Raw genomic sequence first — 25032 nt, forward strand, 5'->3', positions numbered from 1 at the left:
ACATAGCAGAGGATCTAGGAGTAGTGGATGACCCCTTGGAAATGACCTTGGAGCTTACATTTAAAAGAAGTATGAATTACCAGCTGGAGTCGGGGAGGGGGACAGTTCCACGGGTATTTGAGGTGAAATGGACAGAACTTAGTGTAGTGAGAAGGAAAAAAGGAGTCTCACATCACTCCTTCATTTTTGGCTTGGACCGCTGGGTGAATGGCGACAGGGAACTCGGAAGGAGGATCTGCCCAGCAGAAAATGCCGACTTCAGATTTGGGCGTGATGAGAGCAAGGTGCTGCCTGTGAGCCATCCAGATAGAGGTTCAGGAACTCAGGAAAATGGGTCACATGTGGAGAAAGATTTGAGAACCATCAATGGGGTTGTGATAATCATTGTTACATTTTTTATATTATAATTATAATGTTATAGCATCTAATTATAGGGACTTCCTATGTGCCCAGCTTTGTTTGAAGAATTCTATGCACATTGACTTATTTAATCTCCATATGAGGAAATGCAGATGAGGCCAGCTTGTCCAAGGTGACCCAGCTAAGTAACGGGAAGCGGGGAACCTAATGCAGTCTGATCTGAGAGGGAGAATGTTGAATAAGAAGAGAACGTGAAGGGGGCACCTGCGTGGCTCTTGATTTTGGCTCGAGTCATGAGATCGAGCCGACATCGGGCTCCACGCCAGATGTGGAGCTTGTTTAAGATTCTCTCCTTTTCCCTCTGCCCCTCCCCACCCTGACTCACTCTCACTTGCATGCACGGACACACACTCTCTCTCAAAATAAATTAATTAGTTAATTAGTTAATTAAATACTTAGAGTATTAAAAAGAGAATGTGAAGGAGAAGTTTGCCTTTTAATTTATACCTCCCTGTATTATATTTTTTGCAATAAGCATTGCCCATGTGTCACTTAGGTGATTAATTGTTTAAAAGATTTGTGCAGAACTAAGGCTAAACCAGTATTAGAAAATCATTGATTCCCTTTTTCCCTCCTTGCTTAAGCCTGCTGTAGTCTCCTGCCTTTGCGCGTCCACAGAGATCATTCCTCAGGGTGGCACGTGGCGGCATGAGATCCTCTTAAGTTGAGAGCATATAAGAGGTGACAGACGTGGGTTGAAGTGAAAGTTGAAGCACCGATTGCGCCTCCTTCCCTGCCCACAGGCTCCTCTCCATGATTCCTTTTGTTTCAGTAACCTTTCTAGCAGACAGTACGTCCGGCAGGTCAATGTCTGTGTCCCTACAAAGGAAGACAGTAAGCAGGAGGCCGAGAAGCTGACCGTGGGGTTGCTCCCAGGACCAGCCGTCCTATCCTTTCCCCCCAGAGACAGGGCCGTGCAGCCTGGGCTGACGGAGAGTCCAGGCGACAAGGCCCGCTGAGGCTCCCCATGGCCTCCGCAGGTGTGTGATGACTGCGTGGTCCTGCGGAGTAACATCGGGACGGTGTACGAACGCTGGTGGTACGAGAAGCTCATCAACATGACCTACTGCCCCAAGACCAAGGTGCTGTGCCTGTGGCGCAGAAATGGCTCTGAGACTCAGCTCAACAAGTTCTATACCAAGAAGGTACCCAGGAGCTCCGTCTGGACGGGGGTGGGTGCTGAGGGCGAAGCGTCGAGCTTCTTGCAAGGAAGTTGAAGTTCCACAATCCATGTCGAGAGCCTCCTTTATGTCTGGCTGTCATGTGGGATGCGGCAGGCTGTCCCCGTGGCCTGGCCCTGGCTGACGGTAGAGAGTGGAGCAGGGGGACCCTGGGAGGCCCAGATGACGGGATGTTCTGTCCCCCGTGCCGCAGTGTCGGGAACTGTACTACTGCGTGAAGGACAGCATGGAGAGAGCCGCGGCCCGACAGCAGAGCATCAAACCCGGTGAGAAGACAGTGACTCCCCGAGCAAGGGCCTTCTGCTTGGTTCTGTCCGTCCTGAGGGTCAGAGGCCTAACCAGGAGCTCAGGCCCGGGGTCCCCGCCCCAGTTAGCTGACGACCTCCTCCCCCACCGCAGGCCCTGAACTGGGTGGCGAGTTCCCTGTGCAGGACATGAAGACTGGTGAGGGCGGCTTGCTGCAGGTCACCCTAGAAGGGATCAATCTCAAGTTCATGCACAGCCAGGTAGGTGGGAGGGGCAGCAGCGGCTGCCTGGCCCTGTTCTTCCATCCGCAGAAAGGCTCAGTGCCCAGGTCCCAGTGCTTTCCCAGTGAGCCTCGGGGCCTTCGGGGTTAGTGGGAGGTTGGGAGCAGCTGGACCAGAGACAGAAATCAGAGGGAGGGCGCAGTGACGTTGGCCACCACCCAGAAGGTGCAGGAGGAGCCTCCGTGGGAGGTGGGGAAAGAGAGGGAGCCTTGGTGGCTAGGCTGCCTCCGTCCATTAGACCCAGCACAGTGTGAGTGGGAGCGTCTCACTTGGCCCTTCTTCGCACAGTGTCTGCCTTGTTCCCTTGTTCCCAGGGTGTGCTTCTGCTTGGTGGTTTTGCTTTGAGAGTCTAGACCAGCTGATCTCCTCACGTGTTTCCGGTGTGCACGAAGCTAGTGTGCGTGCGCGTGCGTGCGTGTGCGCGTGTGGAGCTTGTGTCTGTCTTACCTGGAGTATGTGTGTTTATTTGCCCATTTCTCCTGCTGATTCTTCTTCCTATTCTTTCCGTTCCTCTGAGTGTCCCCACTCTGTCCCCTGCTCCACAGGCCCCATTCCCCTTCTTTTGGCTGCGGAGCACTTCAGAGTCCATCTTTCTCTCATTGTGATCCCACCATAGGAGCTGACTTTTTTTTTTCTCTTGGTCTTTTAACACAGTGTTACTTTTTCTCTCAGTGGACAGTCCTTAAGCTAATTCCTTTCTGAGGCCAGCGCGTCATCCCAGGTCCGTTCCCAGTTCTGTCTCTTCACACAAGTGCCTTCCCTACCCCTTCCCTGACATCCTGGTTCCTCCCCTTGAGGCTGTGAGCCAGGTCGGAGTGTGCGAGCACCACAGCCCCGGGCCAGGCTGCACACACTCGGGGGAGGTGGCCCTCTGGACTCCGTGGCTTTCTTCCTCCCCTTGCCATTGTAGTTTCTTCTTTCAGGAACCCAAGCGGGCAGCTTTGGTGTGATGGGAAACAGCTGCTCAGGCAGTCTATTTCCAGCAGTATATTTCCTGCCTGTGACTTTAATATATTAAATAGCATACCTGAGACCTTAGGGTCAGCCCAAGGAGAGGTTTAGTGAAGCTCTTTCCTGGAACACGAAGGTGCCGGCACTTCTTGGGGAACAGGCTTCTGACCGCCTTTTAGTGCTGTGGCTTCCCCTGATGCCTCACCTTCCGAAGAGGAGGTCTTATTAAACAGCGGCCAGCCCCCTCCTGGGTCCCCCCCAACCCGGACCGACCCAGTGTCTAACCAGTCCATGGATAGGTACAAGCTGCTGGTCTGTAGTTTAAGGCTTTGCCCTAGAAGAGAGATCCTGCTGAGAGGGGGAGTCAGGCCCTGACTGATCACAGGAGAACGGCCGTGGGGTCTGTTGGAGTTGAGGACGCATTGGCCTCTGGTGGAGTTCTCCAGGGCGGGGTCACAAACGGATCTTCCGGGTCAGGATGTGCTTGGACTCAGAGCCCAGCTTCGTTACTCGTGAGCAGATAGATTGCTTGATCCTGTGTCCTTCTCTGTAAAACGAGGGTCGTGCTGCACACTGGGCCGCATGGATGTGAGGCTCGCAGATAGGATTGTAGAACTCGCAGTCGGTGCTCCCAAGCGATAGCCATTGTTCTCTGCCGCGTACCTCTTGGGAGAGCCTGGATTTTGTTTCAAGGATGATATCAACACCTCCCACCCCGAGGACAGTCCGAGGGGAGCTTTGCGCCCGTGCCAGCCCTCTGCGCCGGAGGAGGATGCATGGAAGGGTAGAGAGCTGATGGGCTGACGGGGGAGACCCCCGGGGCACCGTGTCCTCCAGGCGCTGCCCTGGGCAGAGGGTATGGGCGGGCAGCCCAGGACAGCAGAGGGGCCTTCGGGTGGGGTCTGACCATTAAAACTAACGCCTTCATTTCTCTCCCATGCTTTCTCCTCCGGCCAGGAGCGGAAGGTACATGCCCTTTCTGCTGTCTTCGCTTCTTAGCGCTTTGAGTTGTGTGTGTGTGGATTCTGCGGCCCTCCCTCTGGGAACTAGGTCTTCTGTGCCGGGGGGGCGGGGCTGTAGCTGGGGGAGCGGGCAGCCTGGGCAGGGGGAGAGCCTCCGGGCCTGACCCCGCCCTCCCTCCCTCTCTTGCAGGTTTTCATAGAGCTGAATCACATTAAAAAGTGCAATACAGTCCGAGGCGTCTTTGTCCTGGAGGAATTTGGTAATTACACTATTTTGCTCTTAGGTCTGGACTCACATGGCAGTAACTCAAACCTCGGCGCTCCAGAGGAGGGACTAGAGGCAGAGAGAAGAAGCGCCTCTGCAGAGAGGTCAGGAGGCTTAGGAGTGACAGGGAAGCAAAGGGAAGCCGCGAGGTGCCAGGGGAAGGAGGAAGAAAGAAGAGAGAGACAGTGGCTGCTAGGGAAGGGGTCGCAGAAGAGCAAGTGGCCTTAGATGGGTTTAGAGCTCAGAAACGCTCCAGTGGAGGCTCCGTGAGTGGACGCCCCTCCCCCTTCTCGGCCAGCTGGTGGTCAGAAAGTTCTGGGGCAGAGCAGACGGGCAGTTTTCAAGCTCTGCTGTGTTCATGTCGCCTGCTGAGCTCCTCCTAGCAGCCCAGGGCTCCCTCCAGCCACCCCAGTGCCCCCCTGGCATCCACCTGGCCTCCATGCTGGAAGAGGGACGTGCGGGGGCCGGGTAGCCACTCTAGAGGGCAGGGAAGCCCCATGGGCCTCCGAGGCAGGCAGGGCAGCTGTCGCCGGAGGCTGGGAGCCGGCCTCCCCGCAGCCAGGCGCTGCTGCTGAGCGGTGGTGCTGTAGTGGGTTCTCACCCTGGGGCTTTGAGTTCCTGCTGTGTTTGTGCTTCATTCTTTTGTGCCCCTCATCGCTGCTATGAAAACCTTCGTTCTCCAGCAGGTAAAGTGATCTCGGCTCGTGCTGCCTCCCACAGGACCCTGCCTGGGCCCCGCCGTGGGTGGGATGGGCCCCTTCAAGCAAACTAGCTGCTCACTCGCCAGTCTGTCCCATCCCTTTTCTCCTCACCCTCCTCCTCCTGGCCTCCCTCCCCCCTTGTGCTGGCTTACTGGTTCTGAGTTTCCCCCCTGTGTGCTCCCTTCCCTGTTCTGCCAGAGAGATGTTTGGGGGAATCTTTCAACTCAGGAGAAGGACCTGGGCTTCTTGCTCTACCTATGATGAGTTTATCCCCTGGTAACCCTGGGTCCCCCCACAAGTTCTACCTCCCAGGGTCAGTAAAAAGGTGTGGCCAACTCTCATCCTACCTTTTCTGGCCCCCAGGGGGACACCACGCCCCTCTGCTCCTACCTCCAGGGGCCATCAGGATGGCTGAGCCCCAGGGGGGGCCTTCCTCCTTCCTCTGGCCAAGCAGAACCCCTGCATGGCCAGGGCAGGGGTGACTTAGTCTTGCATTCTGGGCTGTGGACATGTGTGTATTTTGCCTGATGGTCCTTGTCACCTCCCTCCCCGGGTGCTGTACTCGCCTGTCTTCTGCTCGGTGTGTCTGCTCCAGAGCCCTCTGACGCTCTCCCTCACACAGGCAGGCCTGGGCCTCTCCTGCCACTCAGGGAAGGACGCTTACAAGTCTGCTGGGTGTTAGGGTCATGCCACTTCCCCGTCCAGCCTCAGGACGCTCTGCGTAGGGGCTGGGGGTACAGGGAACCATGCTGAACACAAACAGAGTGTTGGGCTGGGAACGGGGAGGAGTTCTTGGGCGTCTCAGGTGATGGCACAGGCTAGAGACGACTCTCTTCACCCGGCCGACACGGGGGGACACCCCACAGCAGCTCCTCGGGGCCGTGGTGAAAGGCCAGCCTGCTCCCGTGCTGAGGCTCTCACAGAAGTGGCTAGAGTTGCAGCCATCGAGCAGGGAGCCACGACAGAGCGCACAGGCCTGGCCGAGGAGTCTGGGGCCGTGTCCTCTCACCCGGCAGCGGCTGGGCAGGAGCTGTCCGAGCAGAAGCCGCTGCAGCCATTGGGACAGGCCACCGTGGGGAAGGGGACCCCGGTACCGGGCGCTGCCGCCTGGGGGAGCCTGGCACTATCGCTCTTAGTTTTGAACTTTCTGTTTTGTCTCTTGCCCGTCCGGTTTTAGTTCCTGAAATTAAAGAAGTGGTGAGCCACAAGTACAAGACACCAATGGTGAGTGTGCCCCCCAAGTCCGGCAGGCCGGTCTGCACAGGGCTCCCCGGGGACCTTCCCACAGGAGTGGGGCGGGCCCGCCGAGGGCACGGGGGCAGGCCGACCAGGGATGGCTGGAGAGCTGAGCTTGGTCTAGATGCCGCAGGTTCAGCTGAAGCCAAAACGAGTCTTCAGCTCTGGGAGAGACCCACGCACACAGATGCCCTGTCCCACCGGCCAGCCGCGAGGGCAGTTTCCTGCTGGGCGCATCTCCCCACGTGGTGATGTCGGGAGTCTCAGGAATCTGATCGGTCTGGTTTTCCTCTCCCCTCTAGGCCCATGAGATCTGCTACTCTGTGTTGTGTCTCTTCTCATACGTGGCTGCAGTCCGCAGCAGGGAGGAAGACCTCAGGACCCCGCCCCGGCCCGTCTCGAGCTGATGGGAGGGGTTGAGAGCCCCCCAGTCCAGGGGATGCCCTTGCGTCTTCTGTTCGCAAGGACACAATGCTGCGCGTGTGTTCTCTGCTAGCCCCTAGCCGTGGCTTAGTTGGTTCACAGTTGTGTGTCTCAGCGTGTCTTAGTGTCTGTCACAGGGCTCCGCTGGTTTCCTCTACCTGCTCCCTCTCCATTCCCTGGAGACCAGTCTACTCTTCCCTCAGGGCTCAAGAGTGATGTCTGTCTGTCTTTTGGGCCAGTGGCTTCTAAACACTCTGAGTAGAGTAGGAGCCCACCGTTGCGTGTCCCTGAGAGTTGTGTTGTGGTTCCTCATCCTTGGCATTCTTAACCCTCCAGGGCAGGGCTCTGGCTCTCCGTCCTCCGGGATCCGGCATGATTGGGTGCTGGGCGAAGTCCCACTTGGTACCGAGGGAGGGAAGCTTGAGGCCTGTCTGCCCAGACAAGCGGTGGGCAGGGAAAGGCAGGGAGAGTCACGGGGTGGCAGAGTGAGTGGCAGCCTCCCTCGTCCTTACGCCTTTCCCAGGCTGGTGGGGGCAGGGAGCGAGGGCTCCTTTTTGCTGAGCAGCAGTTTCCCTAAGGTCTGCCTTGCCTTTGGCCTGAGAGAGCAGAGTGGTTGGGCTTGGAGAGGCCCAGCGACCACTGGCTGCCAGGCCCAGGAAGCCGGGTGGGATGGGGCCAAAGTCAGTGAACACAGCCAGTGTCTGCAGGCGGCGTCTCCTGGCACCGGGTGTGGGCAAGAGATGGTTGTACATAGTTCAGTGCTACATTATTTATAGAAAATGTACAGATGTGTGAATGTGAAATAAATATCCTCAGCTCTCCTTGGGCCCCTGACTGCCTTGTATTTAACGATGCCTCCTCTCAGCCCGGGCCTGAGGAGGTCTGTCCATGGACTCCAGAAAGGCCACTCAGGCCTCGAAGGAGAGAGATGAGACCATGCCCCTCTGAGTCCTGATATGCGGAAGCCCCAGCCTCGCACCCCACTGACCCAGCAGGGCCCCTCACTCGGAGAGGTTAGGAGAGGGGCTTCCTGCCCTCTGCCCCCTCGCCCTGCAGGGAGCGGCTGTGCTAAGAAGTGGCCACTGGAGAAAGCAGCCAAATGGGGCTAAGACACCTGAGCAGAGTCCCGTAGCTGTGAAGGAGAACCAAGGCTCCCCTGGCCCTTCATGGGCAGGGTCAAGCTGGGCTATGACTTGGCCAGGGAGTCCCACAGGGCCTGGAGCCCCGGGCTCTGAGCTCTTGGCCAACAGTGCCTTGGGCTGAGTAGAACTCTGACAGGAGCAACCCTAGGACCAGCCTTCCTGGAATTCTTTTTTCTATGCCCTTGGGAAACTTCTGACACTCTCTAGGCAAGAAGACCAACCGCTGTTTTTGAGCGAGCAGTGCAGGGGGTGAGGGGAGGAGGAGACTCTGAAGCAGGCTCCACCTCCAGCGCAGAGCCCCACGTGGAGCTCCATCTCACCACCCAGAGGTCCTGACCTGAGCCAAAATCAAGAGTCAGGTGCTTAACTGACTGAGCCACCCAGGCGCCCCAGACTATCCACATTCTGTTAGGGCATCTCAGACCCCTTGGCCTCCCCTTCCCAAAAGTAAACTGGTGATTGGATTTAGGCTTCCAGCAGGGAGGAGCAGAGGAAGGCCCTGGTTCCCAGTATCTCATGCTGGACAGGACCACCCTCTCCTACTGGGAAACAGGTGTGGGAGGGTCATGGGCTTGTTGTGCACTGGGACCCCAGGGCAGCCTGGGGCAGCTCCTCTCCAGGCCGTATGGGCACAGAGCCACGCTGAAGTTCAGCTCCGCCCCACATCCAGGCTGCTGTGAGCACAGGTCAGCAGGTCAAAGACCATACAGAGCACAAGGTACCAGGCAGGAGCGCCCTGGGTTACTGCTCTGTTGCTAATGCACTTTCGTCACTGCCCCTTCCTTTCCTCATTGGAAGAACATACGCGGGGGGGATGATGGAGGTTTCTTCTAGTGTTCTATGAATTTGGGATTCCCCTCTCAGCCTCCTTTAACTCATCTGGGGGACAGAACACCTGCCCCAGTTTGCTCAGAAGGTCAAGTGTATTTCCCTGTGCTTTTTGTGAAAACCAACACTTCGGACAAGAGCCAGCTGTGACTGCACTCATCTTTTATTGTCCTTATCCACTGAGAAGATGTGGCAGGCCAGAAAGGCCTGTCCCCAACCACCATTTCCTGAGCCCACCAACTTTTTTCCAAAGACCTGAGAACTTCCGGGGGGAGCTCAGGCGGTTCGGTCTGTGCAGAGCACCCCCTGCTCATCTTCCTGGCGCCGCCCCAGTGACGCTCTCCCAGCCCAGCCCCGGATACACACTCGTGCACACACAGCCAACAATGGGAAGGCGGCTTGGGCAGCGTCCTTCCAGGCTCCCGGGACACCGGCCGGCATCCCTTGGCGCCTGCAAGACAGGTTCCCTTATGAATGTGCTGGACTGAGCCCTGTGAGAGGCGCTTCCATTTCCCGATGGCTGCCCCCAAACCAAGGGCCAGGGCTTGGCCTCTGACTCGGGCCGGGGCCTTGGGGTGACTTGGGAGTACGTACCTGGCCTCTGGGGAGCCAGTCGGTCACTGAGGCACTGCAGGGGAGAAGGAGGCCGCGCCACATGAGTGTTTCCCCTTCCAGTACCTTCCATGTCCCCCCAGCCTCCCAAGGGAGCAGCTGTGGCAGCAGAAGCCAGTGCCCATGTTGGACGCAATGGGGTCACTGCTCTTTCAGCCAGAGCAGCTGCGGGGGCCAGGCCAGCAGAGTCCCAGCTGGTTCCCTGCCTGCTCCGCCACCCTGGGCCCTGGTCCCGCAGGCTCCTCACCTCGTACTTCTAGGCGGCACTCACACTGTGCCTCGCCTTGTAAGTTGGTGGCCCTACAGACATAGATGCCCCCGTCGAAGGGGCAGGGCTTTCTAATCTCCAGCGTCAACACTCCCTGCTTGCTGAACATGCGGAAGCGGGCGTCCTCCCCCAGATCCAGGCCATTCTTGAACCAGGAAATCTTGGGCTATAATCAGGTCAAGGGAGGAAGGCAGACCATCTCAGGTTGACGGGAGGCCTGGAGAGAACCTGTTTCTATTCTACGGGCTCCCACTAGGGTCCACATGATGCCCAAGCAGGGGATGACCAGGGAGCCAATGGAGACTGCCAAGGCCCTCTTCAGGGAGAGGAGCCTCGCTGTGAGCCCCCGTGAGACAGAATTCAGGGAAAGGTTGGGGCGAGGACCAGTGGAGGTTGGAGCCTCTGAACCCTGCCTCCTGAGTCTGCCTGGCTCAGGGCCCCAAGCTCTCTACCTTGGGGCTACCCCGGACGGCACAGCAGAGGATAGCGTTGTAGCCGGCGATGACTGAGCGGTTCACCAGGGGGCGGGTGAAGCTCGGGGCCTCAGAGAAGTCCAGGGCCTTATAGTTGGGTGGCTCATACGTGATGCCTGTTGGTGATAGGACTTTGTACCGAGAGTGTCACGCCACACTAGGCCCCCTCCCTGCTCCCACCCTTCCCCCTGCCCCGGATCCTCCTAGGAGTGAGAGTAAAGGTACAGCACCTGGTTTGGGGATAAAGACAGGCTCCTTAGTGGTGGCGGCTTTGTCACTGGGTCCCACCATATTATGGCTGAAGACCCGGAAGTAGTAGCCGTTGCCAATGATGAGCTCTGAAACCACGCAGTGAGTGCGGCGGTAATGTTCCAAGACAGTGAACCATTCCTGGGGGTGTGGAGGAAAGGGAGGCTCTTGGGGGCCTGGCCCTACTACCCGTCAGGGGCCTCTTTTGGGGGCCCCTGGTGTCTGCACCCCACCTGTGGCAGGAACCAGGTCAAACAGGGAGGATGAGCAGCAGACCCTTTCTAAGATCAGGGGAGGGAGTCTGAGTGGCCCTAGGGAGGGTCTATATGGGGCGCCCAGAAACCCAGGCTCACCATGGTCTTCTTGTCGGCTTTCTGTACTGTGTAACCCCAGATCTCTGTGTTGCCATCATCCTGGGGTGGTTTCCACTCCAAAGCCACGTTGAAACCCCACGCTTCCACGACCCGAATGTCCTGGGGAGGGCTTGGCTTGTCTGCAGGAGAGAGTCCAGCTGGAAGGTGCCATCTGCTGGGGGGGCTCCCCCCACCCCAGAGGAGGGGGCCCAGCGCCACGCACCAACAATCTGCAGGACCAGCGTGGCCTTGTCCTCCATGTTCTCGATTCGCAGCGTCACCTGGTAGGTTCCAGAGTGGGCACGGCAGGCAGCCCGGATGAACAGGATGGTGTCTGTGGCGCTGTTGCGGATGCTGACCTCCTCACCTGCCAGGGGCTGCCCCTCTTTGGTCCAGGTCACCTGAGGCCGGGGCTTGCCCTGTGGAGAGGGACAGCTCACCCCCGAGCCTGGCACGACTGGGTGACATTTCAGGGTCTGGTCAGCCCCGAGACACGTCTCCCCGCTAGGCATAGATGACACACGGCGGGGGCACAGGGAGGGTGGCCGGCCCTACCTGGAAAGGAATGAGGAGATTCACAGGCTCCCCAACCTTCCTCTGGATGGTCTGGCGCAGGTGCCTGGGCAACTGGAGCCGTGGCCGCTCTGTGGGTACCGAGTGGGTGGCTTAGCAAGGGGAAAGCCCCACCCCAGGAGCGCCACAGCTCCTCCCTTCACGGAGGCGGGGCCAGGAGGCTGCTGAGGTGGCCCTGCCCCTAGCTCCCCAAGCCTAGCCCCAGAGGGTCTACAAAATCCCTGCTTCCACCGCGGCCTCACCACACCCTATAAGAGGCAGGGATCGGAGAGGGTGAGCTAGTGGTTCAGGGTCACACAGCTAGCAAGTCACAGGCCAGAATGCAAACGCAGGATCTTGGTCTCTACCCTATCCCCCAGGCTGTTTGCACCCCACGCTGCTGCCTCTTTCCAATCTTTACGTGATTGAGCCTTTGCTGGGAATAGAGGAATGAGAAGTGGATCCCAGAGGGGTTAATCTGATACCGAGTCAGGGGCACAGGGACAATACCCGTTGAACTGAGAGGCTCATACAACAGAGCTCAAGGACAATGGTGTGGTGGCCTACATGTTCCTGTCCCAGAACCCGTGCCAGAAAACCGCAGGGAGCCCTCTCCGAATATTTGCCCTGGGCCTGGGACATGAAGAAAGGCTCTCCTGTCCCCTCCTCCCGGCAGGGGCTCTCCGGATGTGCCCCCCCTTCCGCCGACCCCAAGGGCCAGGCCGTCCGTGGCAGGTCTGTCCCGTGACTGCACAGGGGCCACTCACGCAGTATCTCCTGCACCGTCACGGCCTCCTTGGTGGCCACGGGCGCTCCGGGCCCGGCCATGTTGTGGGCGCGCACACGGAAGAGCAGCCGCGCGCCGGTGGGCAGGTCCTTCACCAGCATCGAGGTGCGCTCCGTCAGCCCCTGCAGGGCGGCCGTCCACTCGGAGCCTGGTCGGGGAGCAGCGTCGTCGGCGTCCGCAGCCCCCGCACCCCCGCTCCCGCCCCACCCCAGGCTGTCTGGGACCCAGCGCGGGGGCGATGGGCCTGGAGGCTGGGCCAGGGGCGGTGCGGCCCGGGGCACTCACAGCCCTCGCGGCAGTACTCCACGCTGTAGCCGTCCAGGCCGCCCGCTCCCACGCGCTCCGGCGGCCGCCACTTGAGGGAGACGGTGGTGTCCGACACGTCCTCCACCGCCAGGTGGGTGGGCTCGCTCGGGGGGCCTAGGCACAGGGGGAGTCCGAGAGGAGCCCCACTGGGCCTGCACCACCAGGAAGACCGAAGGGCCGTGATCCAGCCCCCCAAGTGACCACTGGCCCCACGGGGGCGCTCCCCCCACCCCGTGCTGTCTGGGTTCCAAGCCCTGCCAGAAAGAGCTCTGCTCCGGGAAAAGACCTGTCTCTGCACAGGCTTAAAGACATAAGCAGAGGCAGCAGGCCCAAGAGAGCTGTAAATCGGAAAAGATACCCCAGAGAAGGAACATGCTTACAAGGAGCCACTTCCTTAGACAATGGAGGAAATGCTACAAATTGTAGCATTTCGGGAAAAACTGGGAATTTCCTGGCACTGTGAGGTTAGATGAGTCCACTAAGAGTTAAGCAAACTGGAAGTCAGTCCCTGAAGGGAAAGGCCTGCAGCTTGCTTCCCCATAGGCATCACCCTCCCTCCCTGGTTGAAGGGAGCAAGGAAGAGGGGTCCACTGAAATTTATTGAGCACCTGTTGTATGCCATCCTAACAGCAGTTCCATGAAGTAGATATTGTCATCATTCCCATTTTATAGATGTGGAAAGTGAGGCCTGAGTGGCACCAGCAGTCAGAGTGGTGTGAGTCTCGGCTCCACCCCTACCTACCAGCTAGGTGACCTTGAGCAAGTCATTTAACTGTTGGGAACCCCACTTTCTCCATCTGTGAAATGAAGATGCTTAGCCCCAACTGAGGCTTAAAGGGGACCCTGATGTGGTCTCGTATGGTGGCCGCCCACAGAGTAGCCTGACCAGGGAGGGCGTAGGCCATGCCAGGCCAGGCAGCCTCACCAATCGGCATGAAGGGCTGGGAGGCTGGGCTGGGCCTGGACATGCCGATGGCGTTGACCGCGTAGACTCTCATCTCATACACGACGCCCTCGATCATGCGCCGGGCCTCGTGGCTGAGCTCTCGCAGCAGGTCAAAGTTCAGCCGCATCCACCGGTAGCTCTTCTTCTTCTTGCGCTCCAGGATGTAGCCTGAGGAGGGCCAGGCGGGAGCTCTGGTCTGGAGCCTGGACACCCCCGCAACCTGGCCCTCGGCTCTAGCCCTATGCCCTCCACTCACCCAGGATGGGCTGGCCTCCGTCGTAGGCAGGGGGCTCCCACTGCACCGTGCAGGAGTCCTCACCCACGTTGCTGATCTTGGGGGCCGCAGGGGCGTCTGGCACATCTGGGGGGGGGTGGACCCACATCAGCCCTTCCCCAGTCCTAGGGCCAGCGCTGCTAGTTCCCTCACCACCCCAACCAACAGCTAGTGCCTGCCTCCTCTGCCCCATGGACATTTCTAGAATGCAGCTCTGATCATGTCACCAGCCTGTGATTGATGCTTTATGGTTCCCCAATGCCCATGTTCACCCTGTGTCCTAATCCCAGTCCTCTCAACAGAGCTGAGAGCACGCCCTATGATGTTTGTCAAAGGCGTAACTGAGTGATGGATGGGTGCTCCCTGCTTGCCCCTCTGTCTTCCCCTCTTGGCCCTGGGCCAGCCAGCCTCACCGATGACCTTGACTGTGAGATTGACCTGGTCCTCGCCCACAGGGTTCTTCACCGTGACAGTGTAAACACCCTCGTCTTCCTTCTCTGCCCCCTCGACAGTGAAGATGCTGCGGTCCTTGGTGGTCTCCACGCGGACCCGGCCCTCGGTCTCACACAGCAGCTGGGGGGGGAGGGGAACTTGGGGAAAAGGGCCCCAGTCGGACCCCGCAGGCTTTGACAGCGTCTGCAATGGCTCGAGGTGGGAACAGAGCTCAGAGCAGGGTCCGGGGAGCAAATGCGGCCTGAGCGGAAACCACTCATGTGAGCGCCTAGTCCAAAAACCTCGATGTGGGGCCCGCGGGGGGCAAAGCACTGGGGCGAGGCTCTTGGGCTCTAGCTCCAGCTTTGCCGTGGAACTTCAGGTGATCACCGGGACGCCTGGGTGGCTCAGTTGGTTAAGCAGCTGCCTTCGGCTCAGGTCATGATCCCAGCGTCCTGGGATCAAGTCCCACATCTGGCTCCTTGCTCGGCAGGGAGCCTGCTTCTCCCTCTGACTCTGCCCTCTGCCTTCCACTCTGTCTGCCTGTGCTCGCTCTCACTCACTCTCTCTCTGACAAATAAATAAATAAAATCTTAAAAAAAAAAAAAAAAGGAACTTCAGGTGATCACCTATTCTCTCTGTGCCTCGGTTTTATTATCTGCTGAACGGGAATAACGTGACCTTACAGAGCTGAGGGTCCTGAAAGAACTCAGGTAGGTGGAGGAGCTGACTGTGTTGGAAAAGCCGGCCTGAGTGGTGCCCAGGCAGCTAGTCTTACAGGGAAACCCACTCCCTGGTCGGGAAGAAGTACAAAGTGAAGGTCAGCCCTGAAGACGGGAGCCAGGGAACACCCCAGGCAGGAGGGTGCCCCAGCAATGTTAAGGGGACTTGTGCCTGATTGCAGCATGAGGGTCCCCCAGAGACCATGCCCGGGCAGGAGCACAGCTGGCCAGATGTGGTGCCTTCACGGAGACCTCACTGAAGGGTGGAAACCGTGTGGGCAGAAAACGACAGAAGGTCAACAAGCCTGAGCCCACCATCAGCCGCACTCACCTTCTTGTCAAACACCCACTCGTCACTGGCACCAGCATCCCCTGTGGCGTCAGGGGCTGGCCCTGCCGGGACCTTGTTTTTCTGGGAACAGAGCAGGAGGGAAGCGGTGGGGCTGACCTGGCCTGGAGGGACTCCCTGCCCAGCAGCCCTTCTGTCTCCCCTTGCCCACCCCCATTCTGCTGCCCACCTCGCCCACCTCCCTCCGGGGACCAGCTAGCTGTAGGCCCTGCCTATGTGGGTGGGGAACAGACGCCAACATCCTTTGGTCCCACGCACCCATTTGGCAGCTGGGGAAGTACAGGAGGGAGTACCTGTGGGATGCTCTTCTGCCAAATCACAGTGGGAGCCGGGTCCCCGGAGATAGGGACATCCAGGCGTAGCTTGTTTCCAGCCACAACCACAATGGTGTCTGGTTTGCGGCCCGGGCAGTCCAGGTGGATCTTGGGAGGTTCTGGGGGAGGGGATGATGGTGTAGGTCAGAGAAAGCCCCCTGAAAGTGGGGGATCCTGGAAGGAGCATGTGTCCCTAGTTGTTGATTCTCAGTCACTCTGAGGTATAATTTACACACAATAAAATGCCATCATTTGAGCATACATCTCGACGGGTTTTGACAAATGTGTACACCTGAGCCTCAGTCAAGATGTAGAACGTTTCCAACCCCCCCCCCCAGGAAGTTCCCGGGAAGGTCTGTAACCTCAGGTCGCCTGCTGTAGCATTTCTTACACTGTGTTCAGAGGGAACACCAATGTCCCGCCAGAATAAAGAAAAAAGATGTTTCTGCTGCCCAGTCAAGTAGGAAACCCTGGATTAGACAAAGCTAAGCACATTTTTTTACCACGGGACTTTCTAGAGCCTTTGACATGCTGGCACACCTTCTAAATCAGCAAGAGGCTGAGTAAGGGTTCAGTGTTTCCCAAACTTACTTCACCAGGGAATCCTGTTAAGATGGAGTCACCTAGTCCGTGAACTTAATTTGGAAAGCACTGACCTCGAGCATGCCTCAGCCTCGGACTGTTCTGACATTAGGATTCTAAATGCCTGATGGGTGTTTAATCTACAAGCGGGAGGGGTATGTCTAAAAGCAGAAAAGATTTGGAGCATCTGGGCGCTCAGTGCACTAAGCATGTGACTCTTGCTTTCGGCTCAAGTCATGATGTCATGGTGGAGATGGAGCCCTGAGTCGGGCTCCAGACATAGAGCCTGCTTGAGATTCTCTCTCCCCCTCTCCCTCTGCCCCTTCACCCTCTAAAATATAATAATAATAATAATAATAATAATAATAAAATAAAGGTAGAAAGACTTAATAATGAAGTCTCACATCTTTTTTTCTCCTTTCCTGCTCCCATGGAGGAGGCCCTTTCAGGATTCCCACTTCGTTTTATTATTATTATTTTTTTTTAGGATTCCCACTTTAGAGATGAGGAAACAGGTTTCTAGAGATTATAACTGGCCCATGGTTATGAGTGGTAGGGCTGGGCTGGGTCTTGGGGTCCTCACTCCAGGTTCCTCACACTTCCTGCTGTCTGGGACGGGAGGGGGACATGTGTGGAGGGGGCCCAGGGAAGAGGTCCCGACACTCACCTTGCCTGGGCACGAAGTCGATCTTGACCTCTGTGAGAGAAAGAAGAGCAAGTGGCACGGGGCAGGAAGCGAAGGCAGAGCCCAGCCACAGGGCCCCCACCCCGGCCAGGTGCCAGCTCACCCATGAAATGGAGCTTGGCCGACAGGTTGCAGGCAAAGCCCTCAGGCACAAAGCTGTAGTCAGCCTCGTCCGCAGGTGTGACGTCATCAATGGTCAGTTTGTGGACCCTGCCGAGAAGTGGGGGCTCAGGGGACCCCCCCCCCAGGCTACCCACCCCCCAGCAGCCTCACCATAGTCAGGGCGCCAAGGGCCCCTGGCCCACCCTTGGCTCAGTGGTGGTCTGGTATTTTAAATGCTTTCTTTCTCTATTTTTGACTTTCTAGTCCCTCACGTGTTTTCAGAGGTGGACAATACACAAGTGCCCCTTGGCTGGGCCCTTGCAGACTGAGCAGGGGCTGGTCTCACTAATCTCTGTGAACTTGGGCCCAGCACGGGCCAACCCAGATGCTCGAGGCATGAGTAAGAGAGTGGGAGAGAGTGAGGGCCCCTGGCCAGGGCTGGCGTCCAGGTGGCCTCCTGCCCTGCCCTGGTCATGAGCTGGGGGCCGGAGGCCGGGGCGCTCCCAGCCTGTCTCTCTCACCACTTCCCTGTCTGTCCGTTGCCTCGGCAAGACTCCCTTCTGTATGCTTCTGTCTCTCTGTCTCTTTACCGCAGTCTCTGTCCTGGGTCTGTGTGTCTGCCATTCTGTCCTTCTGTCTCTCTGTTTCTAGCTCTCTCTGTGTCTCTGTTTTTCCCTGTCTCTCTATGTGTCTCTCTCTCAGTCACTGTCTCTGTCTGCTCTTCTCTCTGTCTGTCTCGGTTTCTCCCTGTCTCTCTGTCTCTGTCTCAGTGTCCCCCCCATTTTCCCCCTCCGCGATGGGGCTGAGCCCCCACACTCACCGCCCGATGTGGGACACCTTGATGCGGCTGTCGGGGACCAGCTCCTTCCCGTTCTTCAGCCACACGCCCCGCACATTCTCGTCAGACACCTCACACTTAAACACTGCCTGGTCCTTTGCGCCCACCGTCAGGTCCGCGATGCTCTGGTACACCTCTAGCTTTTTCTCTGGGGGGCAGGGCAGAGCTGTGAGCTGGGGGCGGTGGGTGTGGGCGTGAATCCCCGAGGTGATCACGCGGATATGGGGGAACACACATGTGCAGGCTTGGGTGTGATGCGAGCGTGCCTCCGGTCGTACAGTGCCCGCGGGGAGTCTCGGGGGGTGGGGGGACGTTAACCAGGCCCACGGGACCCTCCAGAGGAGAATGGTGAGGCTCCGTGTGTGCCGGGTGACTGCCCAAGGTCACAAGGGCCATCATCCTGGGTTTGCCCAGGTCCTGTCTGCAACATGCAGACAGGGCAGGCATGGGGCTGAGCGGCCTCACCCTGCACGATGAGCTCGGCCAGCGCCTGGCCCCCGCTGGTGCGCAGCGTGTAGTGCCCGGCGTCCTCCAGCGTCGCCTCATTGATGATCAGGTGGTGTCTCCGGCCGTCCTTCTTGAACCGGTATTTGAAGGTCTCCTCCCGGGTCAGCTCCACCCCATCCTTCAGCCTGGCCGGTGGGTGGGCAAGGAAGCGCTGTAGCCTCCTCCAGGGAGGCCCCCAGTGTGCCCCCCCCCCACTGGCCCTGCCCATGCCCCCATTGACCCGGACCCCGTCCTGGGACACAAGTGACCTTTGGCACTCACCATTTGACCTGGGCCCCCTCCTCGGACACTTCGCACTCAAACTCCACCCGCTGTCCCACCATCACCAGCTGGTCTTCCAGGGGCCGAGTGATCAGCACGGGGGGCTCTGTCCCATGGGGAGAACATGACAGTCTGTCCTCTGCAGCCCCGCCCCCCCCATCCCGGCTGCAGGTTCCCAGGGTCCCGGGTGCAGGCCCACCTTTGACAAAGAGCTCGGTGCTGCACTTTTCCCCGCCCACCACGCACTGGTAGGCTGCGTCGTCCGCCAGCGAGCACTGGCTGATGGTCAGCGTGCGCTTGGCCCCCACAGACTCGAAGATGTACCTGGGCCCGGGGCCGCGGGGGATGGAGGTTCAGCCACACTCACCCCCTGGGCCCTGGTGCCCCATCCAACCCCCTGTTGGGGTCCCGTGCCCCCACCCCAAGCCTTCCCTCCAGGAGCTGGCCTTACTTGCTGTGGAGCAGAAGGGGTCACGGGAGCATCCCGGGGAGCGGAAGTCAGACGAAGGGGAAAAAAAAAAAAGGGAAAAAAAGAGAAGAACAGAGATTGGAAACAGAAAGATGGGAAGTTAGAGCCAGAAAGAAGGACATGGGGAGAGACAGACAGAGCAGGAACCAGCAGAGATAGAGAACACAGGCAGCGAGAGGCAGGGAGAGCAGGCTGGGAGCCTCCAGGGTCCCCGAGCTCCTGCACCTGCCCCCACCCCCACCCCCACCCACCGCACCTGCCGCTCATCTGGATCTCTTGTCCATTCTTCAGCCACTTGACCTCGGCGTCGGGGTCGGCCAGCTCCACGGTCAGCCGGATCTTGTGGCCCTTGCTCACCTGGTAGGCGGGCTCCAGCTTCTTCTGAAAGGCTGAGCACCACCGCCACTGTCCCCACTGCTCCGCCGCCCTGCACCCTCGAAGGCTCACACCCACCTTGGGGGCCGGTGGCTGTGCCAGAGAGCTATGTCCTCCCACCACCCCCTCCTACCTCCCCTGTGCTCTCCGCTGTGGTCTCTTGCTAAGCTGGGCTCTCCCCCACCCCAGCCTGCCCCGTGTGTGCCGCTCAGCCTCTCCTCTGCGCCGCAGGGGCGGGCTCACCTGTGCTCTTCTTCTCATCCCGCTTCATGCCCTTCAGCCTCTTGAGCATGCCCCGCAGGTCAGTGACCCCGTGCTGGAAGGCGATGCGCTCGTACTCCGACGGGGGCGCCTGCCGCAGGATCTCCCACACGTCTTCCTCAGCTGGGGCCTCCAGCCTTGAGTCCCTGCATCCCAGTCCCGCCGAGAGGCCTCAAGGGATACCCGGGGAGGGGGGGGCCACCCCACCCTCCCCTGGGGCCCAACCAAGGAGCCCTATCGGCCCCAGGCTGTCTGCCCCTTCCCCTCTGGTGGTGCCACTTGAGCTGGCATTGGACTTGAGTCCAATGTGGGGGCGTCCCTGAGGAAGACAGGTGACAGGGGTGCAGGCATCATCAGGCACTCACCTCCGGAAACTGCTGCTCCAGGCGGGGCAGAAAAGCAGGGGACAGTTAGAGGCGTGGCCACCTGCCCGCAGGGACCTGGGGCCCTAGCCTCCTCCCTCCCTGCCACACCCTGTCCCTCCATTTACACTGCCCCGAACGCGTGGCCTTGCTTGTTCCTCCTGAGCTCTGGCAGGCGGGTGTCAGGAGAACCCGAGGTGCAGAGACGCCCTGGTCAGTGGGGCTCCTCACCAGGTCCGTGTGGGTCCCAGCCCTGGCTCTCACCGGAGCCTGACAAAGTCCCACCAGCCCCCTGCCGCCCGAAGCGCCCACCCGCGGAGCTTACTCTCTGGGCCGCAGCAGCACCAGCCATAACGCAGGGTCCGGGAGAGAGAGAGGGAGAGGACACGCAATTCAGCTGGGGGAGCTGGGGGAGCCGTTCCCAGCTTCTCTGGGTCCCCCGGAGCCTACTGAGCCGAGCTATCATAGACTCAAGTTGTCGGGGGCTGTGGGCGACCCCGTGAGGATGTGAGTTCATGGGGTACAATGTCCACAGAGCCCTCTGCTATTCCCAACACCAGGACGGTCCCGTCCGACTGACAAGAAGACCAGCTCAGGGCCGCACAGCTGGAAAACCGCACGGCTGGGGTTTGAACCGGGGCCTCGCTGTCTGCCCTAGGCCCTGCTGCCCAGGGGCTCACCTCTTCTTCAGCAGTGAGCTGAAGTCCAGAGTTCCAGCGTCCTCGTGGCTGTCACTGTGGAGAGGGACACCCAGTAAGGCTGCAGTCAACTGGAATGGGCTTGGGGATGGTGGGGGTGGGGGGAGGTACTGAGGGAGGAAGGGGCACTGGCTGGATGGGAGCTCCCGGGTCTGTGTCCTGGACAAGTAGGGGCTGGGACAGGGTACCTGATCCGCCGACCACTTCCTGCCAGGCTCCTGTGGGGGTTAGAACAAGTTCCTCACTGCCCAGGGGAGCTTGCTGTCCCCCATGCCTATCAACTTCATCCTCCCCCACATCTCTCCCAGCCCTGACCCCGAGGGGCCTCAGACCCCAGCGCTGGCCTCCCCTGGGCCCTGAGGAGAGGGAACCACTTACGTGCGACGGAAGGCCGATCGGAGGTCCAGTTCTCCAGGACCAACGGCCTCTGGGGGCAGAGAGGGAGGTGAGTCCAGGAAGGGGCTTAAGGGGAGCAGGCATGGGGGCAGACATGGGGAACAGGACCCATGGGGACCCTGATCCCAGGACAGATGCCAGGCTCCCCTCACCATGGACAGTGAGATTGAAGTTGCAGCTGTCAAATTTGTCCTTGGTGGACACCTCACAGCGGTAGCCGCCTGCAAAGGTAGCCTGGGCATCTGTAATGTGCAGCTCAAACAGGTAGACCTGTGGAAGTGAGTTGTCAGGGGAGACCAGGGAGGCCCTTCACTCCTGAAGGAGGCATGGCCACCAACGTTCTCAGCCCCCAGGGTTTAGTTAACCCAGAGGGTTTTGTGTAAATAGGAAACCCCTTTTCAAGACATGACTGCCATCTGCTGGCACAGGGTGATGATAAAATATAAATCTGTGATGCCTACAAGGCAAATGACATTCACTTAAGATAAGGCACTTTTGTGCAGTGCACAATCCACACAACTGAACATGTCGGCCCTGCCCTGCCAGAAGCCCACTTGCCTGGGCCAAGACTGTGGAAGAGTGGGAGAAGGAGCAGAAGCAGGGAGTCAAAGCACAAGTTCAAGGCATGGCTCTGAGTGACCTCAGACCAGCAAAAACAACCTCTCAAGCTCTGGTATCTTCTTATATATAATGAAGGGCCGCTTGGGCTCTGACACACATCTATCATGGGCTTTTCATCCTCACTGGCTGATGCTCCCCCCCAGCCTTCTAGACCTCCTTGCCCCCTAGCTTTATACACCCCCCTGACATGATCATGCCCTGTGAGTCCCCCAGGTCCCACAGGTCCCCTGGGCCTCCTCGTTCTCCCCATGTACCCCCGGCCCTCCAACCTACTTCCCAGCCTCCCCAGGTTTCTTCTTTGCATGTCCCGTGTGCCCTCAGTGTCAGGGTGAGCCCCAGCACCGCCTGTGTCTCTGGGGCCTCCCTGCCCTCTTTCCGCCCCGTGCCTCCAGCCCTGTGCCCCGCAGGCCCACCTTGCTGGCGCGGTCGTAGCTACTGTGAAGCTGCAGGTGCTGACCCGCTTTGCTGCTCAGGTCCACCCACTTGCCTTTGAACCACTTCACCGTGGGCGGCTTCAGGAGGCTGGCTCCGGCCACACGTGCCGAGAAGGTGATGCTGCCACCTACACAGAGGGGCGACAGGCTGGGCTGGGGGGATGCCCTGCTGTCCCCTTCCCCAGCCCACCCCCGGGTGCCTCAGCCCACACTCACCTGCGGTCACCTCGCCATCCTGTGGCCTCATCACAAAGAGGCCGATGGGGTCATCAGGGGCACCGGAGGCATCAGGGACCGCTGAGCTTGACCCTGTGGGTGGAGGCCTTTGAGATCTGTGTTGGGACACCCCATCCAACGGCCCTGGCCTCCCCTGCACTGCCCCTCTCACCTTCGGGACTCGGGGAGCCTCCTCTCTCCTCAGTGCCTGAGGCCGGGGCTTCTCCGGGGGCCCCAGGAGCCTCAGCAGGGGCAGGGGCAGGAGCAGGGCTCGGTGCAGGCGCTGCTTTCTCTGGAAGGGGCAGGGGCAGCGGTCGTGGGGCCACCTCTCACCAGAGAGCCGTCCCCCGTCCCTGGTCCCCCTCCATCTCTGCGGGCTGGCGGAATCAGCAGTATGCGTCTTGCCTTCTCTTCCCCCTTGCAGGTCCTGCGCCCACGTCCTGGCGGGTCTGCCCCAGCAGCTCTGAGCTCCGTCCCTCCTCTCCATCCCCAGGCGGGGCTGGGGCTCCCTCCACACCCCCAGCAACCAGGGCTTCCCCGCCCGGCACACACACAGCCGCCAAGTCCCCATCTGTGAGTGGGTGTCCTGAGGACATTGTGCCTTCGTCATCCCCAAATGGCCCCTACTTCCACCAAGGCTGGAACAGGCCAAGGAGCCACATGGGAGCCTTCAGAGGGGTCTTGCTACAGAAAAGAGGAGGGAGGGCATTCCTGGCAGACAGCACAGCCAAAGCAAAGGCAAGAAAGTGGAAAAGCACTTCCTGCACGCTGGGCCATGGGGAGGTGGCAGGGCTGCCACCGGATGCTGAAACTTCATGGAAGGCTGGCCAGGGTCTTACCTGCCTCTTTGACCTTGAGGTCAAACTTGACCTTGGACGAGCCGGCGATGACTGCATAGGACCCCTGGTCGGCAGGGCCCACGTCCCGCACAGTCAGAGTGTGCCTCGTGCCCTCGGCGGTCAGGCTGTACTTGTCGCTGGCGCTGATGTCACTGCCCCCTCGCTGCCAGCGCACCTTTACTCCTGACCGCTCTGTCTCGGCCTCGAACACGGCAGGGTTTCCGGTGGCCACCTCTGCTGACCTCGGCTTCTTGCTGAAGGCTGAGACTGAGACAAGCCCATGGAGGCTGCAGGAGCCCCTGACTGTCCCATGCACCCCGCCCCTGCAGCCTCTCCTCCTAACTACGGTGATAAACACTTTAATCTATCCCTCATTGAATGGTCCCACGGTTCTGTGAAGTAGATGCCATTATTATGCCCATTTCTCAGATGAGGACACTGAGGCTCAAAGAGGTTAAGTGACTTATCTAAGATCACACAGCCAGGCCGCAGGAGAGCCAGAGCTGTGCTCCTAACCTCCACACAAGAATTCTACTAGATGTGTCTCTGGATACCCCACACTCCCTGCCAAGGGGGGCATGGGGGAGCCCAGCCCCCTCTCTCCCCTACAATCCAGGGCCCTTAGCACGAGGCAGGTACTCTGCCTACTTGAATGTGGCTAAATTTGTTTTCCAAGGGCCTCAGGCTGAGAATCAGCAACTGAGATAAAGCTGGCCTGGGAGGGGCTGGGGGCCTGGATCCCGGCCCTGCGTGACCTTGTTTTTTTTTTCCTTTTTTTTTTTTTTTTTTTTTTTTAAAGATTTTATTTATTTATTTGACAGAGAGAAATTACAAGTACACTGAGAGGCAGGCAGAGAGAGAGAGAAGGAAGCAGGCTCCCTGCTGAGCAGAGAGCCCGATGTGGGACTCTATCCCAGGACCCTGAGATCATGACCTGAGCTGAAGGCAGCGGCTTAACCCACTGAGCCACCCAGGCGCCCCCCTGCGTGACCTTGTAAGAGCACAGGCCAGGACCCGGTCCCTGGGCTATGACTTTCTCTGCCCTTGGCCCAGGATGGCCTTGGTCCTGGGGCCTCTTAACCGTCCTCTCCCAGAACAGACGGGCTGCATCACCTCAATGTGGGAGTCCCGCCTGGTGTGGGGGCCGCAGGGGTGCAGGCTCGTAAAGCAGAGAGTCGAACCAGCCCAACGCTTCCTTGTACAGAGAGGGAAACTGAGGCCGGGAAAGGTCACGGCCCTGCTCAAGAGCATTCAGCGAGATGAGCTCCAATCTAGACTGAACTTGGGCTCTTGCCTGTGGCAGCCTTTTCCCAAAAGGCAAGCCCGGCCTTAATCTTGCTAATCTTGGTGACAGGGATAGGGTCCTCTGGTGTGCCCTCACTCTATCAGAAGGATGGAAAAGAGAAACTAAGAGACAGGAAAAGACCTGGAAGACAGCCCCCACTCTCGGGAACTCACTCTGAAGTCTGCGTCCCAATTGTAGCTGTCCCAGCCCTCCTGCCCCACACCCGGGCCCGACCCCAAGCCTGGAGCTACCTGGCTTCTTCCCTGGCTCAGGCATCTTGAGAGAGGTCACACCAGGAACGGAGCAGACACAGGCCACCCGAAGAGGATCTGAGCAGGACCGTCCCCCCACACTATATAAAGGGCCCTCCCCCTCCCCAGAATTTCTTATCTGCCTCCTGCCCGGCCACCTGCTAAATATAGACAAATTCCAGGGAGTGAGGCTCTCCAGGGAGATAGCGGGGCCACATTGTTCCCTGATAGCTCCCGGCCCTTCCCCCTCTAGTCCAATACGATGGCTTCTGCCCCCCAAACCTTGGTGAGCCTCAGGGGTACCCCACAGCCTGTCTGTATGTCCACCTGGCGGAGAAATGGTGGGACGGATTGGTATGCACCCAGATCCTGGGGCCGGGCCGCCCCGAGTCCTGGCACTGCCCCTTCCTTCACCTCTGGACCTTAGTTCCCTTGTCCGTAAAGTGGGGTGATGGTAGCAGCACCCACCGCGTAGGACTGTTCCGAGTGAAGTGGGTTATAAATGAAAATGCTAGAGCAGGTGTCAGGCAGGTAGAAAAGGCTGGATGACAATGCCTCTGCCACTGGGGCTCGCGGG

General features: G+C 59.2%; 2 protein-coding genes across 51 annotated transcripts in view; one reads left to right on the plus strand and one right to left on the minus strand.

Annotated features, from left to right (window-relative positions):
* Positions 1-7487, plus strand: part of LOC132008419 (MAP kinase-activating death domain protein) — a 39641-nt gene extending 32154 nt beyond the window's left edge. For 27 of the 50 annotated variants that reach the window (XM_059386970.1, XM_059386971.1, XM_059386972.1 and 24 more), the window contains 6 exons: positions 1401-1565; positions 1795-1867; positions 2001-2107; positions 4232-4301; positions 6185-6231; positions 6546-7487. In XM_059386970.1, coding sequence (XP_059242953.1) covers positions 1401-1565; positions 1795-1867; positions 2001-2107; positions 4232-4301; positions 6185-6231; positions 6546-6650 — 567 coding nt within the window. In that variant the 3' untranslated portion in view covers positions 6651-7487. The remainder of the gene's footprint in view (positions 1-1400; positions 1566-1794; positions 1868-2000; positions 2108-4231; positions 4302-6184; positions 6232-6545) is intronic. The other 23 variants (XM_059386991.1, XM_059386993.1, XM_059386995.1 and 20 more) reach the window with 1 other exon arrangement.
* A 102-nt stretch (positions 7488-7589) lies between these two features.
* Positions 7590-24498, minus strand: LOC132008432 (myosin-binding protein C, cardiac-type). The gene is made up of 34 exons (XM_059387044.1): positions 24456-24498; positions 22920-23186; positions 22253-22372; positions 22081-22173; positions 21844-21992; positions 20962-21079; positions 20792-20840; positions 20602-20631; positions 20396-20449; positions 19719-19733; positions 19336-19499; positions 18974-19106; positions 18700-18702; positions 18448-18572; positions 18249-18354; positions 17946-18112; positions 17463-17628; positions 16644-16750; positions 16523-16552; positions 15253-15392; positions 14942-15022; positions 13870-14029; positions 13439-13543; positions 13162-13350; positions 12216-12350; positions 11911-12078; positions 11147-11235; positions 10815-11010; positions 10592-10731; positions 10220-10379; positions 9969-10105; positions 9496-9682; positions 9231-9264; positions 7590-9087 (listed from the first exon to the last, which is right to left on the minus strand). Exons 1-33 carry the CDS (start codon positions 24478-24480, stop codon positions 9254-9256), a joined length of 3819 nt encoding a protein of 1272 aa, XP_059243027.1. The 5' UTR covers positions 24481-24498; the 3' UTR covers positions 7590-9087; positions 9231-9253.
* Between the last annotated feature and the right edge of the window lie 534 nt (positions 24499-25032).

This window comes from Mustela nigripes, unplaced genomic scaffold (assembly GCF_022355385.1).
Source record: "Mustela nigripes isolate SB6536 unplaced genomic scaffold, MUSNIG.SB6536 HiC_scaffold_148, whole genome shotgun sequence".
NCBI lineage: Eukaryota > Metazoa > Chordata > Mammalia > Carnivora > Mustelidae > Mustela > Mustela nigripes.